Source organism: Orbicella franksi, chromosome 6 (assembly GCF_964199315.1).
Source record: "Orbicella franksi chromosome 6, jaOrbFran1.1, whole genome shotgun sequence".
NCBI lineage: Eukaryota > Metazoa > Cnidaria > Anthozoa > Scleractinia > Merulinidae > Orbicella > Orbicella franksi.
Window position 1 is genome coordinate 23,637,853 of NC_138150.1, and position 22,495 is coordinate 23,660,347.

At 39.9% G+C, this 22,495-nt stretch overlaps 1 protein-coding gene and 1 pseudogene across 4 annotated transcripts in view; both read left to right on the forward strand.

Annotated features, from left to right (window-relative positions):
• The window catches only part of LOC145489909 (serine/threonine-protein kinase SMG1-like), a 66,174-nt gene that overhangs the window by 33,514 nt on the left and 10,165 nt on the right, over positions 1 to 22,495 (forward strand). For all 4 annotated transcript variants that reach the window (XM_081468989.1, XM_081468990.1, XM_081468992.1 and 1 more), the window contains exons 40-71: positions 11 to 390; positions 814 to 984; positions 1,106 to 1,240; positions 1,801 to 1,895; positions 2,377 to 2,475; positions 2,956 to 3,118; positions 3,362 to 3,442; positions 3,884 to 3,984; positions 5,015 to 5,168; positions 5,617 to 5,736; positions 6,280 to 6,548; positions 6,992 to 7,165; positions 7,551 to 7,650; positions 8,016 to 8,088; positions 8,263 to 8,330; positions 8,802 to 8,906; positions 9,101 to 9,186; positions 9,828 to 9,975; positions 10,629 to 10,722; positions 11,221 to 11,319; positions 11,756 to 11,874; positions 12,015 to 12,107; positions 12,761 to 12,946; positions 13,567 to 13,663; positions 14,487 to 14,659; positions 14,774 to 14,888; positions 15,520 to 15,833; positions 16,354 to 16,463; positions 16,864 to 16,936; positions 17,254 to 17,346; positions 17,996 to 18,172; positions 18,993 to 19,117. In XM_081468989.1, the coding sequence (XP_081325115.1) occupies positions 11 to 390; positions 814 to 984; positions 1,106 to 1,240; positions 1,801 to 1,895; positions 2,377 to 2,475; positions 2,956 to 3,118; positions 3,362 to 3,442; positions 3,884 to 3,984; positions 5,015 to 5,168; positions 5,617 to 5,736; positions 6,280 to 6,548; positions 6,992 to 7,165; positions 7,551 to 7,650; positions 8,016 to 8,088; positions 8,263 to 8,330; positions 8,802 to 8,906; positions 9,101 to 9,186; positions 9,828 to 9,975; positions 10,629 to 10,722; positions 11,221 to 11,319; positions 11,756 to 11,874; positions 12,015 to 12,107; positions 12,761 to 12,946; positions 13,567 to 13,663; positions 14,487 to 14,659; positions 14,774 to 14,888; positions 15,520 to 15,833; positions 16,354 to 16,463; positions 16,864 to 16,936; positions 17,254 to 17,346; positions 17,996 to 18,172; positions 18,993 to 19,117 (4,390 nt within the window). The remainder of the gene's footprint in view (positions 1 to 10; positions 391 to 813; positions 985 to 1,105; positions 1,241 to 1,800; positions 1,896 to 2,376; positions 2,476 to 2,955; positions 3,119 to 3,361; positions 3,443 to 3,883; positions 3,985 to 5,014; positions 5,169 to 5,616; positions 5,737 to 6,279; positions 6,549 to 6,991; positions 7,166 to 7,550; positions 7,651 to 8,015; positions 8,089 to 8,262; positions 8,331 to 8,801; positions 8,907 to 9,100; positions 9,187 to 9,827; positions 9,976 to 10,628; positions 10,723 to 11,220; positions 11,320 to 11,755; positions 11,875 to 12,014; positions 12,108 to 12,760; positions 12,947 to 13,566; positions 13,664 to 14,486; positions 14,660 to 14,773; positions 14,889 to 15,519; positions 15,834 to 16,353; positions 16,464 to 16,863; positions 16,937 to 17,253; positions 17,347 to 17,995; positions 18,173 to 18,992; positions 19,118 to 22,495) is intronic.
• Positions 19,967 to 22,103, forward strand: LOC145489910 (histamine H2 receptor-like; annotated as a pseudogene).

The following is a 22,495-nucleotide window of genomic DNA, read 5'->3' on the forward strand; positions in this document are numbered from 1 at the left end:
GTTATTTTAGGTCTTCTTCCACTTCTTGTGTCAACTTCCACTGACTCGGCAGAAAATAGTCAAAATCAAGGCAGCCAACCCTGTGAGGCCCAAGACGGCAAGACAGAGAGTGACGCACTGACCAGCTGCTACCAGACCATCGTTGAATCTATTAGAACACACAATCCTCAGCTAGTATCTGACCTGCAGGGTTTTATAATGGAGTTACGCAGAATCACTCTACTGTGGGAGGAATTATGGCATGGCTCCCTTATGCAGACTCATCATGACGTAACACGACGGCAGCAACAGCTTGAGGACGAGATCAAGAGAGTCAATGGTAACCAGAATCTAACCAATCAGCAGAAGGCAACACTGATCAGGGAGAAACATATTGCTATCATGAAACCCGTGAGTACTGTGCAATATTTGGATTAGATGATTACTTTAAAGACACCATGTCGTACTACAACCATGGACAAATTGTGTCAGAAAATGCACAAAAACATGAAATCATAGCCGTAATTCCTATAGAATAAGTGTTAGTACCTCCATTCCCCCTTTCAATCTTGCAAAAAGGTAAAATGCAAACTTGAGTTAGATGAAACCCTGAAAAAATAACAATGCTGTCAAATCTCTCGTAATGAACTCTTCTGTAAGATGTTCTCTAAATGACAGACTCAACAGTGGCTGTCTTAGATGTAGTCGACTGTAAATAGTTAACAGGCCAAAGGGTACAAAAATACCAAACATCTGATAGAAAAGCATAAAGGAATGAAACTGGCCAAGGTAGGAGAATACTGAGATCAAATTCCGGAATTTTGCTTTTTCCAGGTTGTTTTTGCAATAGAGCAGTTGAACAAAATAACCTGTCAAGAACCTGCCACGCCTCACGAGCAATGGTTCCAGATGACTTACAGTGATACGATTCAAGCAGCACTGGAAGCCTTACAGAACCCTCCAGATCCTTCTGACCACAGGTCCAGCTGGGAGTCATTTAAACAGGTAATTACAAGTTCTTTTATTTTTGCTTTTGCGATAATTTTGAAGTATGTTCACCGAGAAAAACTCACATCACATTTTTTTTATGTGCTAACGTGATGTATCTTTCGTTTTATGCTTACAGCTATTACAAGCATTCCAGGCCAGATCTCAAAAACGTGCAGCTTACACCCTTTACATGGATGAGATCAGCCCTTCACTTGCCAGTCTAAAAGCTTCTGCAGTCTACATGCCAGGCCAGACACATTTCAGTGGAAAGGTAAATGTTTCCTTCCCATGTACGTTTGTTGTCATTTATGAAATAGCCCATAGAAAATACGCGCGCTGATTGGCTTAAAATCGTGTTTTATAACTCTACAGCAACACAGAACTAGCACGATCTGTTGACGTAATGATGGCGCGAGAAAAGAGAATTTACATTTTGATAATCAAAGTAAACAACTTGTTTCCCTTTTTCGTCGTGGAATCTTTTAAAAGAATTAGAAAACATGTTCTTCGTGTTTCTATCGAGTTTTAATAGAAACACTCCTGGAAAATACTGTGGAAACATTCGCCTATTGACTCGTGTTCCCACAGCATTTCTCGTTCTCCCAAACTTCGACTCGTGTTTTTATAATTCGATAGAAACACAGTTCAAGTTTTCTATTTAATGAAAACTGTGCTTTGTGGGTTTCAAGTGATTTTGAACACTGTTCCATCAGTCTGGATTATTTGGCTTTGTTGATGGTGCCGAGGGATGTAAATGAGAGTGACGGTGAAAAGGAACTTTTTAATTTTTGCTAGTTCACAATTTTAACTCTTTTCCTTTACACTGTGTAGATTGTCACCATTGATTCTGTAATCAGAGAAGTCAACATTCTGCCAACCAAAACCAAGCCTAAGAAGCTGGTGTTTGTCGGATCTGATGGACAGAGGTAAGGAAAAAGGATTTATTTCTTTTTTCTGTTCATCACTGTCGTTGTGATGTCAAAGGTATTAACTACCACCATAACATAAAGCTGGAGAACCTAGTCCAACATGTTAACTGAGTTTTTCTCAATCTCAAATCTAAAATGACCGTTGATTGTTGCGTTTTTTAATTCGTTTGTCGAAGTATAATGGACAGAAAACATTTGATGCGTTTTCAGAGTGACACCTCCGTTTTCAAATTCCTCCGGCGTAGTGTAAGCGATGTTGAATTTGAGTCGGACTAGATGTTGAACAAAACATTTTAAAATATGGTAATGAGGTACCACTTACCCAACATTTGATCTTGTGTGCAGTCATACTAAATTTGTATGTGTCCAGACCTACTCGTCTCAGTTCTGGGCAGTGTTTGCTCACTTCTGTAATAGCTATATTCTGCAGTGATACTGTGGTGAGCAACATTTCTGTTGGTTTTCTCCCTTTGTTCAGGTACACATACTTATTTAAAGGACTTGAAGATCTTCATCTTGATGAAAGAATCATGCAGTTCCTCTCCATCTGTAACAACATGTTTGCCAGAGTTGACAGGTAATGATAGGCGTAGCCGAGTACAGTGACCATTGATATTCATAATAAATTAATAAGGACCTTACTTGAACCACAATGGCAACGGCAACAAGAATAGTTCCAAACGAGAGGTATAATGAACAGCAGAATAACTTTACATGTGCGTTATCTGTCTTTTGCAAACAGAATGTGACTGAGCCAATTCTGCTTTGTTTTTTTTTAATCAACGTTGTTGTCAGCATTGTCGTGGCTGCCTGCCTAACGTTTGCTATTAACTGCTAATAGCTCTAATTTATTGTTGTGTGACTGCCTTGGAATCCCTATCTCTCAGCCATGTTTAACTTGAAATAATGTCGGTGTTGTGGTAGTGAACTTACATGTAGAGGATGTTTGTTTTTGTTATGCACTCTTCACACAATGTAGTTCAGTTAGAGAACTTATTGGAAAGGATGTTAATTTCTTTATCAGTACTTATTTTCTCTCTCTTATGCCACTCTGCAGCCACAATTCTCCCCAATTTTGTGCTCGCCATTACTCTGTCACGCCTCTTGGCCCCCGGTCAGGTCTTATACAGTGGGTGGATGGGGCTGTTCCTGTGTTTGCCTTGTTCAAACGCTGGCAGCAAAGAGAAGCCATGGCCATCTCACTGGTGAAGTCTGCACAGGTATCCTCAATGTGAAAACATAAATTAATGAAACCATACAGTCAAGTATTTATTGAAATGAAAGTTAGTGATTACAACTCCATTAATCCAAACATTAAAAATAAGAATAAATTCTCTTACTTTGTTTAAAATTGATTTGGCCGCAAAATTATTTTAGCATAACGACAGAAAAAATTACGATCACTTCTAGAGTCTTGTCTTAAAAAAAATTAAAATTTTAATGGTGCTCTGTTACTATTTCAGGGTGCAAATCAACCACCACCTCCACCCATGAAACCAAGTGAACTTTACTACAGCAAAATTACTCCTGCCCTTAAAGAGAAGGTAAAAAAGCGTCCCTCATTAATTCCTAGTGCTCAGCTAAAGTCTTTAACTAAATTGAAATGTTTCCTGGTTTTTTACTGTTTGTTTGGTTGTAGTATTACATGTATTGTGTGTACTATAGATATTTAACTGTATTGTTTTGTGACAATGTAATGCATTTCATTATTTTTGCATTTTGCATACACGTTCCCATTTTGATCAAGCGTACTTAGCTCTCAGGCGCAATGTGTTTAAATAAAGTGTTGATTGCTTGCTTGCTTGATTGATTAATTATACATTCGTAATATTATCTTTGAAAAGTAAGATTGTAATTTAGATTCCTAATGTCTTGCTTTTGGCGATTATCAGTGCTATTTAGACCATCTAGTATATGTGATGGAGTGATTTTCAATAGAGTGTCTTAAAACTAGTGTTTGAAATTACCTTTTTTTGCATTAACAGGGTATCACAGACCTGTCTAACAGAAAAGATTGGCCTCTTAGTGTGATGAAGCATGTCCTAGAGGAACTCATGAAAGAAACTCCTAGTGACCTGTTGGCCAAGTAAGTCCCCTCTTCGTCAAGTTTTATCGCATTTTTATCTATGGACACCAAATTCCTCACCCCCCCCCCCCCCACCCAAAAAAAATTCGTCAGGGGTGAATAATGTTATTTTCATGTTCGTCCATGTTCTTTCTTTCGAGTGTTAAGGCAGCTTATTGTTACCGGTTAGGTTTACCGTTACCGGTTGAAGTTAGAGTTAGTGCCATGAAAAAACCTTGCAGCTAAGATTTATCAATGTCTTCACGAAATATGTACCACTTTTTATTATTATTACTTTTGACACTGTCCAGGTTTGAACAAAAATAAAACGTAATGGCTTTACGGTACAATGCAAAACCTATCACACATTGCTATTTTAACATACCAAACCTCCCAATACTCGAACGCACTCTTTAATCTACGATTACTACTAGTAATACGACTAGTCATCATTCTCACTCGCTGTTGTTGTAATAGAACTGCCTCGTTTACTAGAATGGTTCTGTTCCAAGGTATAATTTGAGTGGTCTGACAACCTTCAAGAGCATTAGAAATGAATCTACCAAACAGAAACAGCTTTGTTGTCAAATTTCGACTAAATATTTAGTTTTGTGACCTGTGACTTGGAATCTCTGCAAATTAAGAATTAGTAGTACAAAAAATCGAATTAGAAATTTAATACAGTAATGAAGTCTTCAAAGTCAGGGAAAAGTTAGGCAATTTTATTTTGAGTCAGGGAAAATTGAAATTACGACACCGTTGCTTCAATACCATTGACGGCTGGAAGAAACATTTCAGGTCACTGTGAAATCAACGATGTTTTTCCTTGACAATGAAGGCAAATTGGTGAAAAACGTTTCAGTCTTGAATAGATAGGTGGAAAAGACTGCTGTAAAGGGAGGCTAGATGCCGTTACAATATCTGACATTTTGTAGTTATTTGGTCTGGGGAATTGTATTCTTTGAATTTTTAATCAGGGAAAAGTCAGTAAATTTTGAAAACTGCTGTCTGTGGCAAACATGCTTATTAATTATTGTGATTATGTTTTCAGAGAGCTGTGGTGTTCTAGCACTAGTGCAGCAGAGTGGTGGCAGATGACTCAGAGTTATGCTCGATCCACTGCAGTCATGTCTATGATAGGTTACATTATTGGCCTGGGAGACAGACATCTGGATAACATGCTGGTAGATTTCACAACAGGGGAGGTAAGAATTGTAGTACAACTGTAGAATGATGAACGATAATATAACAAACAACCTCGGATTCAAGGAAAATACCCTTGTGGAAACGACCATTTTATCGGTTATTGCAGTGACTAAACTTTGTTGAACTTTGAATAATGTATGAAACAAACCGTTCATGCAATCTACGTTTTGGTTTTCCCATGTAGAAATCCAGGCAGTCCCAACAACTAGCCTTATAAACAACTTTTGACATTTGGGAATGGTTGATCCTATCTTTGAAGGAGAAAAAAGAGACTTCATGCGATGAGAATGCAGTCAAATTTCTACGAGCATGGAAGTAGATAGCTCGTTTATCTCAGTCATTTGTTAGGTGTCATTGTTCCTACATCAGCCATTTTCAAAAACATGTCTTTTTGTGTTGTTATGAGTGATACGTTCTTAAGCAACTTGATTTTATTCACTCTGTCAGGTAGTCCATATTGACTACAATGTATGCTTCGAGAAGGGTAAAGGACTGAGAGTCCCTGAGAAGGTTCCATTTAGGATGACACCTAACCTGGAGACAGCCCTGGGAGTGACAGGAGTGGAGGTATTCTTTACACACTAGGAAATAGAAATGGAAAACGCATTTTTCTATTTTACTATCGGTTAAGTATGCTTGTAGCATACGGAAAGTTTTGACTTTTCTGACCAGGATTTCATCTGAAAATCTGTTTTGTTGTGCTGTGTTTCCCAAGACTTGAAGCTCTGTGAATCGATTGATGCCATTTTGTCTCTGAGTTTACAAAACTTGGGCCCCACATCTACTGTTCATGCTCGCATGTTCTGATGCAAATATTCAACAATTGATTCATGCTTTAGTGTACGTCATCCAGTTACGATGCACGTGGGAAGTTAAGAGAGCACGAGAGAAATAAAAGAAGAAATGAATGTACAGCGGAATCTACTTTGGACTTTAGCGAAGCAAAGTTTACTTTGCCGACGTCATGAGCATGTATCATCGGATTATGGTGCACTCTTACGTATGCAGAGATTGTTAGCACAGCTTTGCCAGCTGCGTCAGAAAGGATTTATACTTTTCACTGACGATGGTGTTGTTGTGCCTTGTATAATAGTGTGGCTTCCTTTTCAGGGAGTTTTCCGTCTGTCGTGTGAAGAAGTGCTTAAGATTCTGAAACAAGGTCGTGAGACGCTGCTCACTCTCCTGGAAGCTTTTGTGTATGACCCTCTGGTTGACTGGACCACTGCAAACGACACTGCTTTTGCCAGTGCCTTTTATGGAGGAGGAGCTCCTGGTGTTACAGACAACAAAGTGAACAAGAAGGAGATGGAAAGGGACGTCACTCAGAGCTTGTTTTCTTCACGTGTGGCAGAGATGAAAGTTACTTGGACAAACAACAGGTAGGACTGAACCACTTAATGGGTAGAAGGGTTGGGGTAGTGGTGAGAGGGCTCACTCCCACAGCTACCATTGTTGACCAGGTTCGATTCCTGTCTCCTGCCAAATGTAGGTTGAATCAGTTGTTGGTTCACGCCTTGCTCTGAGGATTTTTCTCCAAGTACTCTGGTTTCCTATTCAACCTGAATAGTAGCATTCGTACAGACGTCTGCTGTTTCCTTGCTTCACTTTCCTGCGTAAAACCAAGGAAAAACGTAAGCCACCTTGATAGAACATTCACTGGAAAACCAACTAGGGTTTATGTGGCTTCCTCTCGAAATATGGTGACTCTTGTGTGTCAACATTGTTAAGTATAATTTCAAGAAGTACATATGATCTAGCTACTCAGGAAGGTTTGAATGCAGTAATCATTTGATCTCTGAAGAACACCCGTTGTGTTTCTCAGGGACGAGTTGTTATCTGGCATGACCAAGTTAGATGAACAGTTGGACACATACTTGGTGTCTCTGAAACAATTAAAATCTTTGGACTTGTCAACTGATGAACTTAAAGATCAGCAGGAGACTCTCCAGGCAGCCATCAGTAACACTCAACATCCTCTGCACACTGTACAAGCCAAGTAAGTCAACTCTACAAGTCATGTCTTTAAGGGAGCTCAGTCACGGCATTTTGAGTTATTTTGCCACGTACAAAGTTATCTTTACATTGAAGGAAAACCTGAGAATAGTAGTTTACTAAGATAGAAAAACTCTAGAGAGATAATAATTACTCATAAAGGAACAAGGATGATTAAGGATGGAGAAGATTAACGCGGATTACAAACGTCAAACTTGAAATATTGATGTTAAACTTTTCAAGATGATTAAACGGTTACGTAGCTCCTTTATTAACAACATTCTAGCTAGACAGATTTCCTGCTGTTTTTTCACGTTTGCAAAGAATGAAGCATAGAGTAAGCGTACATACTAATAATTATTGCTATCATCTCTTCTTCCCACGTTAAGATTTGATGAAAAGAAGAAACTGCTAGCTGATCATGATTCAGTGTTACAATCCATCGCAGAAAAACTTCTCGAATGTCAGCAATGGCAGGTTCAGCACAAGGTGGGAAAGGCTGCCCTTTTTAAATTTTATCATCTTCCCCGCAATAATTTTTTATGGTCATCATCGTCATCACCATGATCATCTTGGGCCTGGACTTGTGAACCAGAACCTTTCAAACGCATATGGAATGAAGCCATCCTTTTGTACACACCTCTTGCAAGCTAGTGTCTCTCCGCTTTAATAGGAATACATTTTCAACTTTTTGTTACCTGTTTTCAGTCACATATCTTTGCAGCTTCTGATCTGTCATGTATGGTTTCCATGGGTCAAACCAAAGAACCTAAACAAATTGAGACATAGCGTATCTAATGAAAAATATACATGTGTGTTAACTAAAGAATTCTTTGTAAATTGTTATGTCCTAGGCTGCAATGGAGACCGTTCATGGACCAAAGCTGGGGTCTCTTGTTGGTGAACTTCTTCAACCCCTTGACCTAGGTAATGAACAACTATTCCTTTAAAGTAGACGTAGATCCCTTAGTACATGCTGCGCATGCCTGCTACTCTGTCTCAAGACTTTCTAAGATAGGTTGTTCTTCTTGAAGGGACCGAGAGAAGTTATGGTAAACGGTGTATGTCCGATAGTAATGGTCACTACTGTGTTGTTCACAGGTCTTCCAAGCTTTGCTCCAGCCATCAGTTTCTTAAAGGGCGCAGGACAAGGACACATTGTAAACCAGGTAAAAGTTGTGTTAGAGAGTTTGATGCGTAACGCTTTTGTTTGTTTGTTTTTCTCATCCTAATACGGCTTCTCTGCTTTCAGCTGGTGAAATACTGCATGTTTTAATTCCCGTCATTTCGATTCAGAGTTTCACAGCGACGTGTCCTAAGCCTTAGTATGCCGCGTTTCCACGCACCACCTCTCTACGTTCCGTTTCAAAATTCACTTAACTTACGATCTTTCCTCGCGATCTTCGTGAGCTAACGAACGTACTATCTAACAAAAAACATAAAATTAAAGTTAAAAAACATTGTTCAAAAAAATTGTCTTGTGCGCGCGAAACTTGTTACATTAGTCGGATTCTGTTCGAGTGATGACACGCACAAAGACACGACAGCTGTTCCAAACAAAACACGACACTTGGTAGTTAGTCATAGTTAGTCGTAGTTTATGCATAACTGAGATTGGTGATTTTTATATTCTTGAACAGTGTGAACAGCTTGAAACAGAACTCTCAGGCTTGCTTCATCAGAGACGTACCATGTTCCGCTCCTGCCTAGACTTGCTTCACACCTATGCCACTGTGACATCGCTTGTAAGTTTTCATCTCTCAGTAAAAAGAAAACTTTGGTACGCTGATATTTATTGTGTAGGACGCCAGACAAAGCGCTCCACGTTCTGGGTTCTTGTATTGGATTTTTGAACTGTATCTGACAGTCGAAGCTTTTCAAGTTTTTTTGCTTCTGTATTTTCCCTGAGAGTCATGCATGCTGTCATTGCGTCTTGTAGTTTCCTTCAGATTATGTACAACAAAACAGAAGTTTTGAATGGCAGAGTTGGCTTCAGTCCTTGGTAGACGATTCCTCAACGAAGAAGTACGTTCTATTTTACGTTAATTATCTCCTATTTTACCTTTAGTACATAAACTTCAGCTTGTACTGTATAGGATTTTGTTTATGCAGGCATACTTTTGACCAACCTTTGAATAAATAATTGTCGCGGCTAATCGCCGTCGCAAAGTACAGCAACGACGCAGCTCAACAAGGTCGAACCGAAAGCATACATTGGCGCCTCTGGCAGCCGCTATACGGTCCATGTGTGACCTTGGAGCACAGCTTTGAATGTCATTGACAATGGTTATTGTAAACAACGCTCCATTAATTGAAGCGCATTCTTTGCTCATATTGTTATTTTGCTTGATATATTTGTGGCTGATATGTTTTTCTGTAGTGTGGAGTATTAAATACAGTGGGAGACTGTGGAACCCCGTTAATCCGGTCAGCAGCGGGCCACAAAAGTGTGGCCGTATTAACCTGATGGCCGTATTATAGGGGCTCTTAAATAAGAAAATGACTGACAGAGCTTTTGTTCGGGCCAGAGAAAAGTGGCCTTAATAACGGAGTGGCTGTAAGGCAAAGTTTGCACCGTCATTAGAGATCCATGGTCCGTCGTTTACCTTTAAATACCCAACCTCTGTACGGAAATCAAACGTTCATTCTCGTGAGTTTCCTGTCAGGTGTCAAGATGTACTAGAGGAGAGTGAGAAGCTACATAACAAACCAGTGGCTGATAGTCCTTTGACCCTAGCAGAAGTGACAGGGTTCATGGCCATGGAGGTCAAATTACAGAGCAGTTTGACCGAACAGAATGCCAAGTTCATTAAGGTATGTTTGTTCTTTTGATCCGCGTTAAAAATCATTAGGCAAAGAGAGAGGAAACACGGGACATTCCCGACAACTACTGGTTAGACCATTAACTATTTTGCCTTATGCTGCAAGATAATCATCCCCACTGCCTACTACTTAAATATGTTAAGTTTAAAACAGAGGTAGTTCTGGATCATTTTGTACTTGATAGGTTACATAGTTGGTACTTGGAATGTCATGATATAAATCATTTGGAATGCATGCAATCAAATGGTATCGACTTCTATGTCTTTGGCTTGTCTTGTTAAACATTATAATCCCGTACTCTTGTCATTGATGTCGTGTACAAAATCGAGATGGCAGGTCATGTGGGTAAAGAAGTGATTTAAGCTAATGTGCAAATTGTCCCAGTTCAAGTGAACATTAAAACAAGTCCACGAAAGTAGAAACCGAACTGGTGCACAGGCTCCCAATAGCTAGGACCGTTCAGGCCTTTATGGTTTTTGGAAGTGATCAAAATTACTATGACGTCTGACGATGTAAAATCTTGCATTAAGTCAAGTCAGTCATCAAAATTTATATCTCTTTCTGTTGCCATTAAGTATTTTTTTCTCTGTTTTTTATTAACTGCATACCAAGTTGTATCAAAGTACCACCTGTATTTTGTTTAGTTTTCTGAGCGCAGGAAACAAGAGAGTGTTGAGACAGCATTCCTTCGCAAGGCTGTTGGGGAAACTTATGGAGCACTGAAGAAATACATTACAGGTAAAATGACTTAGCGGAAAGATTAGGATGAATATAAATTAGGCACCGTCCACGCTACGCTGGATAAAATTGAAAATGGCGTTCCACTCTGACAACGCCTCAAAATACATTCTGGCCACGCTACGCCGAAGAAATTTCTAAACGCATCAATCATATGACTGTCGTGACGAAAAGCTCTGTTTTCAAAATGTTTTTCGTCCACACTAAAGCGCAAAGCCGGCGTTTTTACATTTCTTCGGTTTGAAGAACGGTTTCGAAAAGCTCCATGTTCGTGACAGTTTAATGTGGACTGTAGGCCTAACCGAAGGTGCGTTTTCATAGTTCTCCGGTGTAGTGTGGAGGGAGAACATTTGATGCGTTTTCTGAGTGAAAACGTCCTTCTCAAGTTTCTCTGGTGTAGTGTGGATGGCGCCTAAGACAATGTACCACTTGACTGATTTATTAATGATTGTTTAGTTTTACAAATTATGAGAGCCTTTTACCGCGTTCCTTTTGCAGGAAAACAGCCTACATCGTTTCGTTGTCTTACTAGTGTACTGATCACGGCATTATACTCCCTGAATAAGAGGTGTTTAGCAATGGAGAACACAGCTAAAGGTAAGGAAGGTTTAAAAGGCGCATCTATATTATCACAAGACATTTGCTCTTAGTAACAACTGCATGAAATGTTTCTCTCGTTTTACAGAATGGAAATGTGTGAACTGCATTAAAGTGATACCGGATACCCTCTGGTTACAACTATTGTAAAAACTTCGTTGGAATTAGAGCCAAGATTGAAAATTTAAAAGTCATGGTTGTTTTGATCCTTTTTCATCCCTCGTGCACATTAGCAGTTTTCTCTTTATAATAGGTTCCAGTCACTTGTTGAGAAGTGTTCTGCAAAGTCAAACCATTATTGTTACATTTTTCCTTCCTTGGTATGGTTTGGAGCTTCTCAACGTCAATATATAGGACTTAGTGGTAGGGCCTTGTACAAAGCATTTATGACAACTGCATGCTTATGCTGTACTGGTTTGGTTATGACTGTTAATAGTTGCCAAGGACAGACTATCTGAATTGACGTCAAGAGAAGGCGACTGGTTTCTTGATGAACTCTGCTCCATGAGTGGTAATGTGAATCAACTACTGTTGCTGCTAAAGGATCATCCAATGGTAAGGGAGGAAGTGTAGAAAAGAAAACTAGCTTTATAACTTGTTCCCGTTCTGCAGCAAAATCTCTCAAAATTGATTTAACACAAACTACAGCTCAACATCTTTTTTTGAAAGGTCACACATTTCGGTTTTTTCCACAGGAGGTCAAAGAAGATCAGCAAGCTTTGTTAGGCCAGGCTCAGAATTCCATGAAAGCTGTTTTAGCAGTACAGAAGGTGTTCATGGCTTTGCAGGTACAAATAACATAAGTACCTGTTGTTTGATTACATTATGTGTCATGAATAAAATCACTTTTCTTCATCATTATTGTTGCCATCATCGTCATCTTTATTGACTCCATGATATATTTTTGAAGAAAAAGTTGTCTGAGTCTCAGGTTTTCCGTATTTGTTTGTCTGATATCTGGCCACAACTCTTTCGGTGATTCTTCCAGTCCATCCGGCCTACTTTTCCTTCCCCACCACACTCAGCTACCTGATCATCCACGATCTTGCCTCTATATCTTTCCTTTATATTACAGGTTTGTTCGTACCCGAAAAGCCCTAGCAAAATCTCAAACCTTATGACTACAGAGCTGTTTTATGCACATATTCTTAATATGAACAGAGGTTCCCTTCATACAAGAAGTCTCGGGCGTATACACCTCTCTGACTTGAAATACTGATTAACTAAAAGTGGCTTTGCGGGCCCGAAAAGTGTCTGGGGCTTTCGAGAAACGGGCCCCAGGGCAGCCAATAAGGTTTATGTAAAGGATACCTTGAAAATACCTAAGGCAAGGCAATTAGGCTGCCAACTCTGAAGTCACTTACAACATATGGAACAGTTGTAAGGGTTACAACAACATATAATTGAGTCTACGTGACAAGTGTTGTGATTTGATTTTCAGGAACTGATGACAAACTTCAGGACAATCATTGTCCCAGAGGCAGTGAAGAGCATCTATGCTGAAGACCCAACTGTGTTTGCTGTCGTCCAGCAAGTTCAAGCTGTGGCTTGTTCACAAAAGATCAGTCTGATAGAACTCGCTGAGAACATAGAAGCTCGGCTCTTGGAAGGACACTTAGCAGCACAGGTCAGTGAATAACATTAGACTCCACAGAATGATTCCTGCAGTGTATTCCAAAAACTGCTGCTAGTGCCGAAGTTGTAGACCGTTGGCCAGATTTCCCCATGGGATGTCATCTTAAAACGTCTGTGTTTGGTTTTGAAGCTAGAAAATTAAACGCCCTTGTGTTATAACCATTTGCCTTTCTCTGCCACTTAATTTTTTTCATTACTACAGTACTCTTTAGGATCGCCCATATATTTTAATGAAACGCTACCCCCCACCCCTTCACTAACCACAGAACCGGGAAAAAGCTTGACCTCTCCCGCTTTACCACAGTATTAAAAACGCGTGCCAGCCAGATGCGCTACATTTAAGCAATAGAGCACTGTTTCCTTGATTACATAGCCTCATCTAAACGCAAGGGGGGTTCGGAGAATTCGAGAATTCTCCCAGCCCCCCAAATTGTTTAGATGAGGCTATGTAATCAAGGAAACAGTGCTCATTTGCTTTTATAAGATATTCCTCCAGAATACTCGCGAATCGAAAACGTCACAACCGTGTTAACATACTCTTATCTTAACACACTTATCGACCAATGAGAGCGCGTGTAGTATCTCAGTTATTTTATATTTCCTTTACCATAGACGCATAGCGCGCAGGAAGTCGATACAGCAATCCAGGAGATGCACACTCAGTTTGAGAAGATTCTTCAAACGAATAAGATCCCTGGCTCTGATTCAGGTAAAGTTACACAGTAAATCATGAAATGAACTGTGAATTTGTGAAATGAAACTTACTTGTGAGATTTGTTGATTTGTTCCACTGCCACTCCCTAAAGAATTAGATTGTTGGTACTCCATCTGAAGCATGAAGTCATATGGAGTATTGCTATTCCCCTCGGGCGGGACTTCTCAATATTGGGGCGCTATTGCAGATTTTCACCCAGCACTTTTGTCCATCTCACGGTTGCCCAGCTTGTTTATGGTCCTGGGTGGAAAGAGGCTCTCTGAAAGAGTAAAGTGTGTTTACTTCTTACCAACAACACACGCAGTAACGCAACCTAAAATTTTCAATTGAGCGTCATAAAACCAAAACGAAACCAATGACGTACCAATTAGACTACTCAGCCAATCCAAAACGGCAAAAAAGTAAAGTCTGCATACAAGTCAAGTGGCCCATCAGGCTGGAGCTTATCCCGGTTTCTGTAGCATGAAGTAACTAGGAGTATTTTTACTCCCCCCTGGATGGGATGCTAATCCATCGTAGGGTTACCCCCAGCATTAAATTCGCCGGTGCCCATTTATACACCTGGGTGGAGAGAGGCGTAGGAACACGGCAGTGTTCCCGGCCAGTGCTCGAACTTAGAACGCCCGATCTGGAGTTAAGCGCACTAACCATGAGGCCACCGCGCCACCACAAGAATCTCAAACTGTGTCAAAACCAAAATCTAAACCAAAGTAATTGCCTGATTACTTTCGACACTCGATTGAAAACTGCTCTAATAACCATTATAAGCTAGTGCACGTACATTTCACGGTATTCTAATCTCATTGCCTGTCATTAGGTGAAGACAGCAGTAATTCTATGACATCCGGTCAGATGCTGCTAGCAGGGTTCAATGGACTCTTCACCAAAGTAGCCAGTGAATTGACAGACATGTTCACAGCCTTTGAACGAGTTCACTTTGACGAGCACAATTTGAAGTTTGACATTGTACGAGATGCACAGGAACTTCAGGTAAAGATGCTTCTTCATCTGTCGCTGACTCTTATCTTGTTTTACTGTTTATAAACCCGTTAAACCTTGCGCAATTTATCCAAATTAGTTACTTTTGACTTTTTACTTTGACAGGTGACAAACGGTGTTAAAAATGCTGACCTTCTTGGCAAGTTGTTCTTTCTCAAAAGGTTGGAAGTTATCATCTCATTCTTCAAGAGTTGTAGGCTGGTTACGCTCTCACTTAAAGGTACTGAATACGTTCATTTATTATATGGCTGAACCGGTCCGGGGTGAAAACGAGAATTCTGATTGGTTCCCTTAGCGGTCCGAATTTTTCAGTACGAACTGACTTCGGCAAATTGCGTTTTTAATTCACCACACAAAATAAACAGTTTATTCTTAAGTAGAAATCATTTGACTTTATGTTTGGAGGACAATTTCAGTTAAATGTTGACAAAAGCGACGTGAGAAACGTGAATAAATGCTTAGCTTTCGCGCGCGCGCGCGTGTTTACCGAGAAAGGATTGCGGAGACCCATCAATTTATCGACAGATTAAAAAGACCCATTATAATAAATACTTTATTGAAGTAACTTGCACGGTCCGTATTGGAGGATATTGGTCTCGTTCTTTTTTTGTTGTTGCAAGTTTTGTATATTATAGCTTCTGTTGTGCATATGGATTGTGTGCTGGGTTGAACTGAAAATCATGCCAACAAAAGCCATAATAAATTGCTCTAATCCACACCCTCTTGATTTTAATGTTCGAAAAATCAGAACTTCTTGGTAGATTTCACCTAAATTCTGGTCATATAACCAGTGTAATTTTTGCGGTCAAATATATGTTTTCACGCTTATATATATATATATATATTTTCAGGCGTGTCCAGCTCAGCAGCTAAGCCAGGTTCTGTAAACTGTGTGGCAGAACCTTCAAACAACCTGTTTACCAACTCAGACAATGTACATGCGGAGACGAAGACTTGGAATCCCGACACATGTTACAGTGAAGATGACCTGGCTGTTCATGTCAAACATTTCATTGCTGATTGCGTTCAACAGTGCATTATGGGCCTGCCATCACAAGCCCTGGCTGCGGTGGTTATCGCGTTTGCAACCATTTTGGGAAATAAGGGAGATAAAGAATCCGCCAACGAGGAAGACGTGGTCTCTTTGGAGGATTTTTGCAAGAAGGTATGCATTGATATGTTGTTTTTTTTCCCTAAATTCTGTATGATGAATATAGACACTTTTAAATCAGACTAATTAACAAAAGTCGTCTTTGGGGTGACAGCGATCAGGTGCCGCAGCATTGTTAGCTCCGTTTGTCAGCTGCAATGGAGCCCAACATGTAATTAGACACGAGGTTGTCCGCTTACGGGAAACTAGACAATTTGCCGGATAAATCGCTATCCAGTGGATAAGTGTTGAAAACAAAACGAACCACGCTATCCGCTAGATTGTGATTTATCCGGTGGATAACATTATCCACCTTTCAAACACCCGGGCTAGGATATACATATTGGAGAGGCATAACTTCAGCATGAAATGATCTACTTTGCAAGCAGTGGTCATATCCACCAGGAGAGACGGGACTATTTTATCGCATAATGGCACAATGGACGTAAGGAAGTGTTTAGTTTTTTTTTTTTTTGGTTCAACTGTGCTTCTTTCAAGCTGTTTTGTCTTTTTCCTCTATTTCTCCTTTTGTAAGGTTGTCGATAGCAACATCTCAAGTGGAATTATGAAGTCGAAACATCTGTCACAGATCACCAGCTTAACAAGTTCTTACGATGTGGCGTGGAGGAAGCACGATTTTGCCAAGTATGTAAAACAGTTGCTCTGTTTATTCCATTAGCTCTATAGATGACCTGCGGATAGAGCAGTTTGTTCTCAAAGTGGCCAGAAGTGACCACATTGTTCGCAGGGTGCTCTATAAAAAGTTCTTAAATTGTCTGTCCCTTTCGCTTGCCTGTGGTAATCGAGTAAAGAACATCTGCAAAGATTTCACCTTCAAAAATTTTAAAGTTTGATGCAATCAATAGTTATAGACTTGCAGAAACCAAACGACCCGAGGAAATCACGGTGTTCTGCTTCTGTCGCGCTGCTGACCAGACGGGCTAGGAACCTAGCTCAACACTGCACCTTAGTGAATTATGTATCTTGTTGAAAACTATAGTTTATTTGAAATGTAAAAAATTGTTACCTTACTGTCTGTTTCTAGACGTCTCGATAACAATATGAGCATTTACAAGGGAGTGGTACAACGAGCTCAACTTCAGCTTGCAAGGTTTCAGGTAAAGAAACAAATGTTATTTTTGAAAAACGGTTAAACCTTCACACAATATGCGGCCTCGTACCTTGGCCTCGGTTATTAGCTGAGTGCCAATCTTCATTACGATTTTGACTGACTAAGCTCAGTATCACTTAGAGTGGATCCCCAACAGCTTAAATGATGTTACGCTGAGGCCCTCAAAACTAATGCAATTTCCTCGTCAAAGGATAATTGTATACGCTCTGACTCTTGCTTTCGCTTTGATGATGTCCTTGTGGAGTGCTAAGTTAACCTGATAAACTTTGATAAGTTTTTTTTTTTTTTTAAATTTCTTTTTAGTGGCTGTATGAGGATAACTTGCTGAGGTGTCCCATGAGAGGAAACAACATGATAACACCAGCAAGGGCCACTGTCATGGCAGACCTGAAAAAGGTACGACATACTTTTTTATTGATTTATTCAAGTACGTGAAATGCATTTTCAGATTGTAACCTCGTCAACCTACCTCATGTCTCTTGATCTTAAAAACTCTTAAATGTTCCTTTTGTTTATCATCCAGCTATCTAAAGCAACGGCAATGTCTGACCCAAGCCAACATACACATTTTGGATCGATCATAATTTCGCCTGATCACAGGCTTAATCTTCTGTAAGCGAGTAGTCCGCGAGGTTTTGCTGAGTTTAGTTTACAGAATACCTGAGCTACTATGCACGCTCTCATTGGTCGATAGCTGTGTTTAGATGAGTGTATGTAAACACTGTTGTGACGTTTTAGATTCGGGCGTATTTTTGAGAATTTTTTTTATAAAAGCAATAGAGCACTTTTTCCGCGTTTACATAGCTTCATCTAAACACTCGGGGGGCTGGGAGAACTCTTATGCAAACCCTCGACTACGTCTCGGGTTTGCACAACTGTCTCGAATTCTTCCAACCCTCCTCGTGTTTAGATGAGGCTGTGTAAACACGAAAAAAGTGCTCTATTGCTTAAATCGTTCAAGAGTGCTTAAAATCATCGTCGGCTACTAAAACCCGGTAAAGAGTAGAGAAGGTGCGGTTTCATTTATGTTGTTACTTTGTTTTAGCGTGTTCAAGGGCTGATACACATGGATTCAGTCGTAAAAGGAGTGGAGGAGAAGTTTAGTACACAAGAGGCAAGCATCGAACAACGTCTCAAGTGGGCAGCAGGAGCAAACCCCGCCCTGAACCCAGTGCTGCAGAATTTCGAGAAGACCTTAGCTGCTAGGAAGAAGCTAATGATGGTCAGTTCAAAATCATGCTTCATCGTAATTAAAATTTCATGGATTCCATTCCTGCGGACGTACCTAATAGAGATCTTTCTGTCCTCGTGTCCTCGAACTGAAATAAGTGGGTCTGCCTGGGGTTTAACTGACAGCGAGAATTTGCAAACCTGAGTGTTGACGCGTTTTTCAACTGATATCTGTGGTCTGAGATTTGAAATTTACTTATAACTGAGAGACTGACTGACATTCCGGGTAAAGAGGGGGTACTCTGTAAATCATTTAGTAGGGGTGTGCCGCTAGGACACTAAAACCTTTAGCCTATACTAGACCATGATCAGCTTGATTTTGCAACCCTATTCTAGACTAGGCACCAAAAACCCCTTCCCCATCCCGACTAAACTGCCGGAAACCCATAACCTTCTAAGCGGCACATACCCATATAGTTTATATCCGGGAATACTCCCCCCTGTCCCCCCCCCCCCCGGGTGGGGCTAACATTGTAGCAGATAGCCAAGAAATTGCCGTAGCCGAGTTTCCAGAGCCGCCATCCAGTCCCTCTCATAATGAAGAATGGTTTTGCTAGCTAGTTGTCTCATTGTGGTGAAGATTGGTTCCTCTCATTTTCAAGACCCTGACTCTCCAAAACTACACCAAGTTGAATTTTACACCAAATAGCCTCTGTCTTGTCTGTCTGTAATCTCCTTTGCAGCCGTTTGGGTTGTCACGTAGCATTTCACCCACTAGAAGAGCGTTGTGTGACGATGGAAATGATACTATTGCGTAACACTCTTTGTCTTTTCACGTTCTGATAGTGATGAAATAACTTTGTTTTGTGCAGGTGGAGAGCAAACATTCTTCAGACATCTGTAACTTGTCAAATGCCATCCTTCACTGTGAGGCGCTGCGAACACACACAGCTGATGCTGTGGGAATAGACAACGTCATGACTGCCTTGGTCAAGAGGTATCTTCTATTTTCCATTTTAGGCAATATTACAATCCCGTACGTTTGTATTTCATCACGGTTGCATTCTAAGGAATGTACTTGTTTCTTGAGTCTCGGAAAAGAAACTAGTGGTCTGGAAAAAGTATGGAAAAAGTCTTTAGTTGTGCATTGAAAAATAATTGTACGAACCGTTTATTAATGCGTGATATTTTTAACGAGTAATAGCGTTGCTAGAGGGCGTTGCTAGAGCAGTTAGTTGGGAAAAAATCACTCGCTCGTTTAGTCGATGAGTCGTAAACCTTTTTGTGCCAATTCCGCTGGCCAGTGTATTCCGCGAGAAGGGAGACATTTGCCCGACCATTGTGAACAAAATTGCTGCCAAAGCGATGAGCTCATCTTACGCGTTTGGAGATGAATAAGTGCTCCCAAATTAAAGGTTACTTGACATGCAACAAAGTTGGGCAAAGCGTTGCCAAAAATCATGTACGAGGGTTTCACGCCCGAAAATGGTTTTGTTCTGCGAATTATTTATGTCTAATTTGGTGCAATGAATGAATGAATATGTTTTTAATAACTCAAGTCCTAAGGACAGAAACATCAATTTAAGAAATTGACGTCAGTTATTTATGCGTCTGTCCTCTTATTGATGATAAATTGCGTCATAACATTGTCAAAGTGGCTGTGGAACCACGAGCCGTAAACGTGCCGAAAACAAAGATAAGTGAATTTTATTCAAAACGACGCGACATTGTCAATAACTTTTGTCACTTTTTGATTGGCTAGTTAAAAAAAGTCCATAAAATCTCATTGGTTAAAAAGTTGACAGTTTGACAGCTGAAAGTTGAACTTGAAAGCTTGTATAAATTAAACTTTCGTCCATTTGTACCCTTATAAAAATGAGCCAATCGGCGCGCGAGAAATTAGAGAGTTATTGAAAAAATCAAAATGGCCCTCAATTTGATTGGATAATTCCTAAAGGCGAGGAGACGTAGATAAAGTGTGGATTTTGTTTCAATCGATAGAAATTAAGTTGATTTTGGTTATTTACCCATAAAGTACTGTGTATGTAACACATTCAGGTCCTTGTTAAACCTCGTTACACTCAAAACATCTCAAATGTTCCACCTAAATGAGCTTACATTATTTGTTAAGTGATGATTGTTGTTTACGCTGTGTCACGCAACATACATACTCCTCAAAATCTTTTTGACCACCCTTCCTTATTCCAAAACGGCGGCCAATTTATTTTTATTTTGTTTGCATGTTTATTAGCCCTCTTTGCCTCATTTTCACTTCAAAATTCTTTTATGTTCTACACATGTTGACGAGGCAAAGAGGGCTAATTACCTTGTAAACAAAAGAATAATAAACTGGCTGCCATTTTGAAACAACTTGTTTTTCTTAGAAATTTGTGGCACTTGCGCACTACGCCGATATCGCCAGGCTCACCTAGAAACACCTGTGAACTCTAGAATTTGTTTAACTGCCTTTAAATGAAGGAGAAGTTATTGCTTAAACAAAACCATTTGGACTAAATAGACAGTTGGGAACTGACCGTATTCCAGTTTGTAAAATAATAAAATTTCTAAGAGTTCGTGAACATTTATGATAAAGGTTTGCAGGTTACATTTGACGAAAGGAACAAAAATAGCCAATATATCAACGATTTCCTGCTTCCTAGATGTGGCAGGCAAAATCTTTTATTAAGCTATGCTAATTTTTTCACATGAAATGTGCGTCATCAGGTTTTGACAAAGACAAGTAATTTGAAACTTTCCAAAATAAATATTTTGTCCTGTGATGGCTTTATGACTGTGATGAGGAACTTTAATGAGGTGTTAAGTACACGGCTTTTCAGAGAATGCTTATTCAATAGAGTTACAGTCATATTACAGAAGTGTTCGAGAACATTTTATCAACGCATCTTTAACGTGCATCAGATAATCCAGGAGCTCACGGGGTTATTTAACTCTAGCAAAACGCCGTAACTATTGAAAACATTCAAGATTATGCAAAATCATGTTTTGTGAGGAATTGCTGCAATACCAGCCGACGAATACGGAAAATGAAAACTTAAGATCATGGTACATTGTTAATAGTGTCTTCAGCGCGTTCCTAGTTATTACCGCCATCATCTCGAACAGCGTCACAATCCAGGCGCTAAGGAAATCTTCATCGTTGCCAAAGCATCTGAAAACATTGTTTCTGAGTCTTGCTGTCTCTGATCTTGGTGTTGGTTTACTTGTGGCGCCGTTATACTTTGGGCTACTCGTCAAGTGGTTGTTACAGCGAGACAATTCATCTTTATGCACCGCTTTTCTCGCTATCTCGTACTTTTTTACTACAGCGTCATTTTTCGGAATCATGGCTCTAAGCGGTGACAGATTCTTGGCTGTACATCTCCATCTCAGATACCAGGAACTTGTGACTCCTACGCGTGTTGTTGCTGTGGTAATCTCGATATGGGTGTTCAGTGCATTTGTGTCGGTATTTCGCCTCTTGGTCTCCCCGAACATTTTTTACATAGTGTCTGCTTTTACTGTAGTAGTTGGCCTCTTGCTCTCAGTTATGCTTTATTTCAAGATTTATTTCTCCGTGCGGCACCACAAACATCAAATTCAAGCCCTGCAGGTAGCACAGAATGACCAAATAAATGCTGCTAGGCTGAGAAAATCTGCAGTCGGTACATTTTACGTGTATCTAGTGCTTCTGCTTTGTTATCTTCCGCAGGTTTGTAGTTTCACTGTCCTTTTAATCTTCGGTTTAAGTACCGGGGTGAAAGTTTTTGTCATTTCTTCATATACCTTGTTACTTCTCAATTCATCATTAAACCCCGTTATTTATTGCTGGAAGATGAGACAAATTCGACGCGCTGTCATGGACATTGTGAGAAATACATTTCAAAGTCACAACTAAGCCAACTAAGGAAAGCTTCAGTAAATAACAGATAGAGGGGCTGCGGCCAGATGACCATTAAGACAATTCTTGGCACTTTTAACCAGCGTGATAGTATGCTATCAAGCGCGATGTGGTTCATAAAACAAATCTAAAATGTAGGCCCATTTTGTTATATTTATCAAAGGAAAATGTAACTGTTGGAGTATACGAGTAAACAAAAACCTTTCGCACTTTCAAAGTTTGTGCGCTACAGATCAGATGGGCTAAAGATGCAAACCTTTTGATTTTGTGAATAAAGCACCACTACCAGGGTGTTCACTGCAATTTTTGTTTTTGGTTCCTCTTTTCTTTTCTGAGATCCTTTTTTTTTTTTGGTTAATTTATCTTCTGTTACTTAACGCTGGAAGATGGGACACATTCGGCACGCTATCATTTTAATATTGCGAAATATATCTCCATCCCCTGAACAACTGGGACCAGATGAATGACTGACATGAA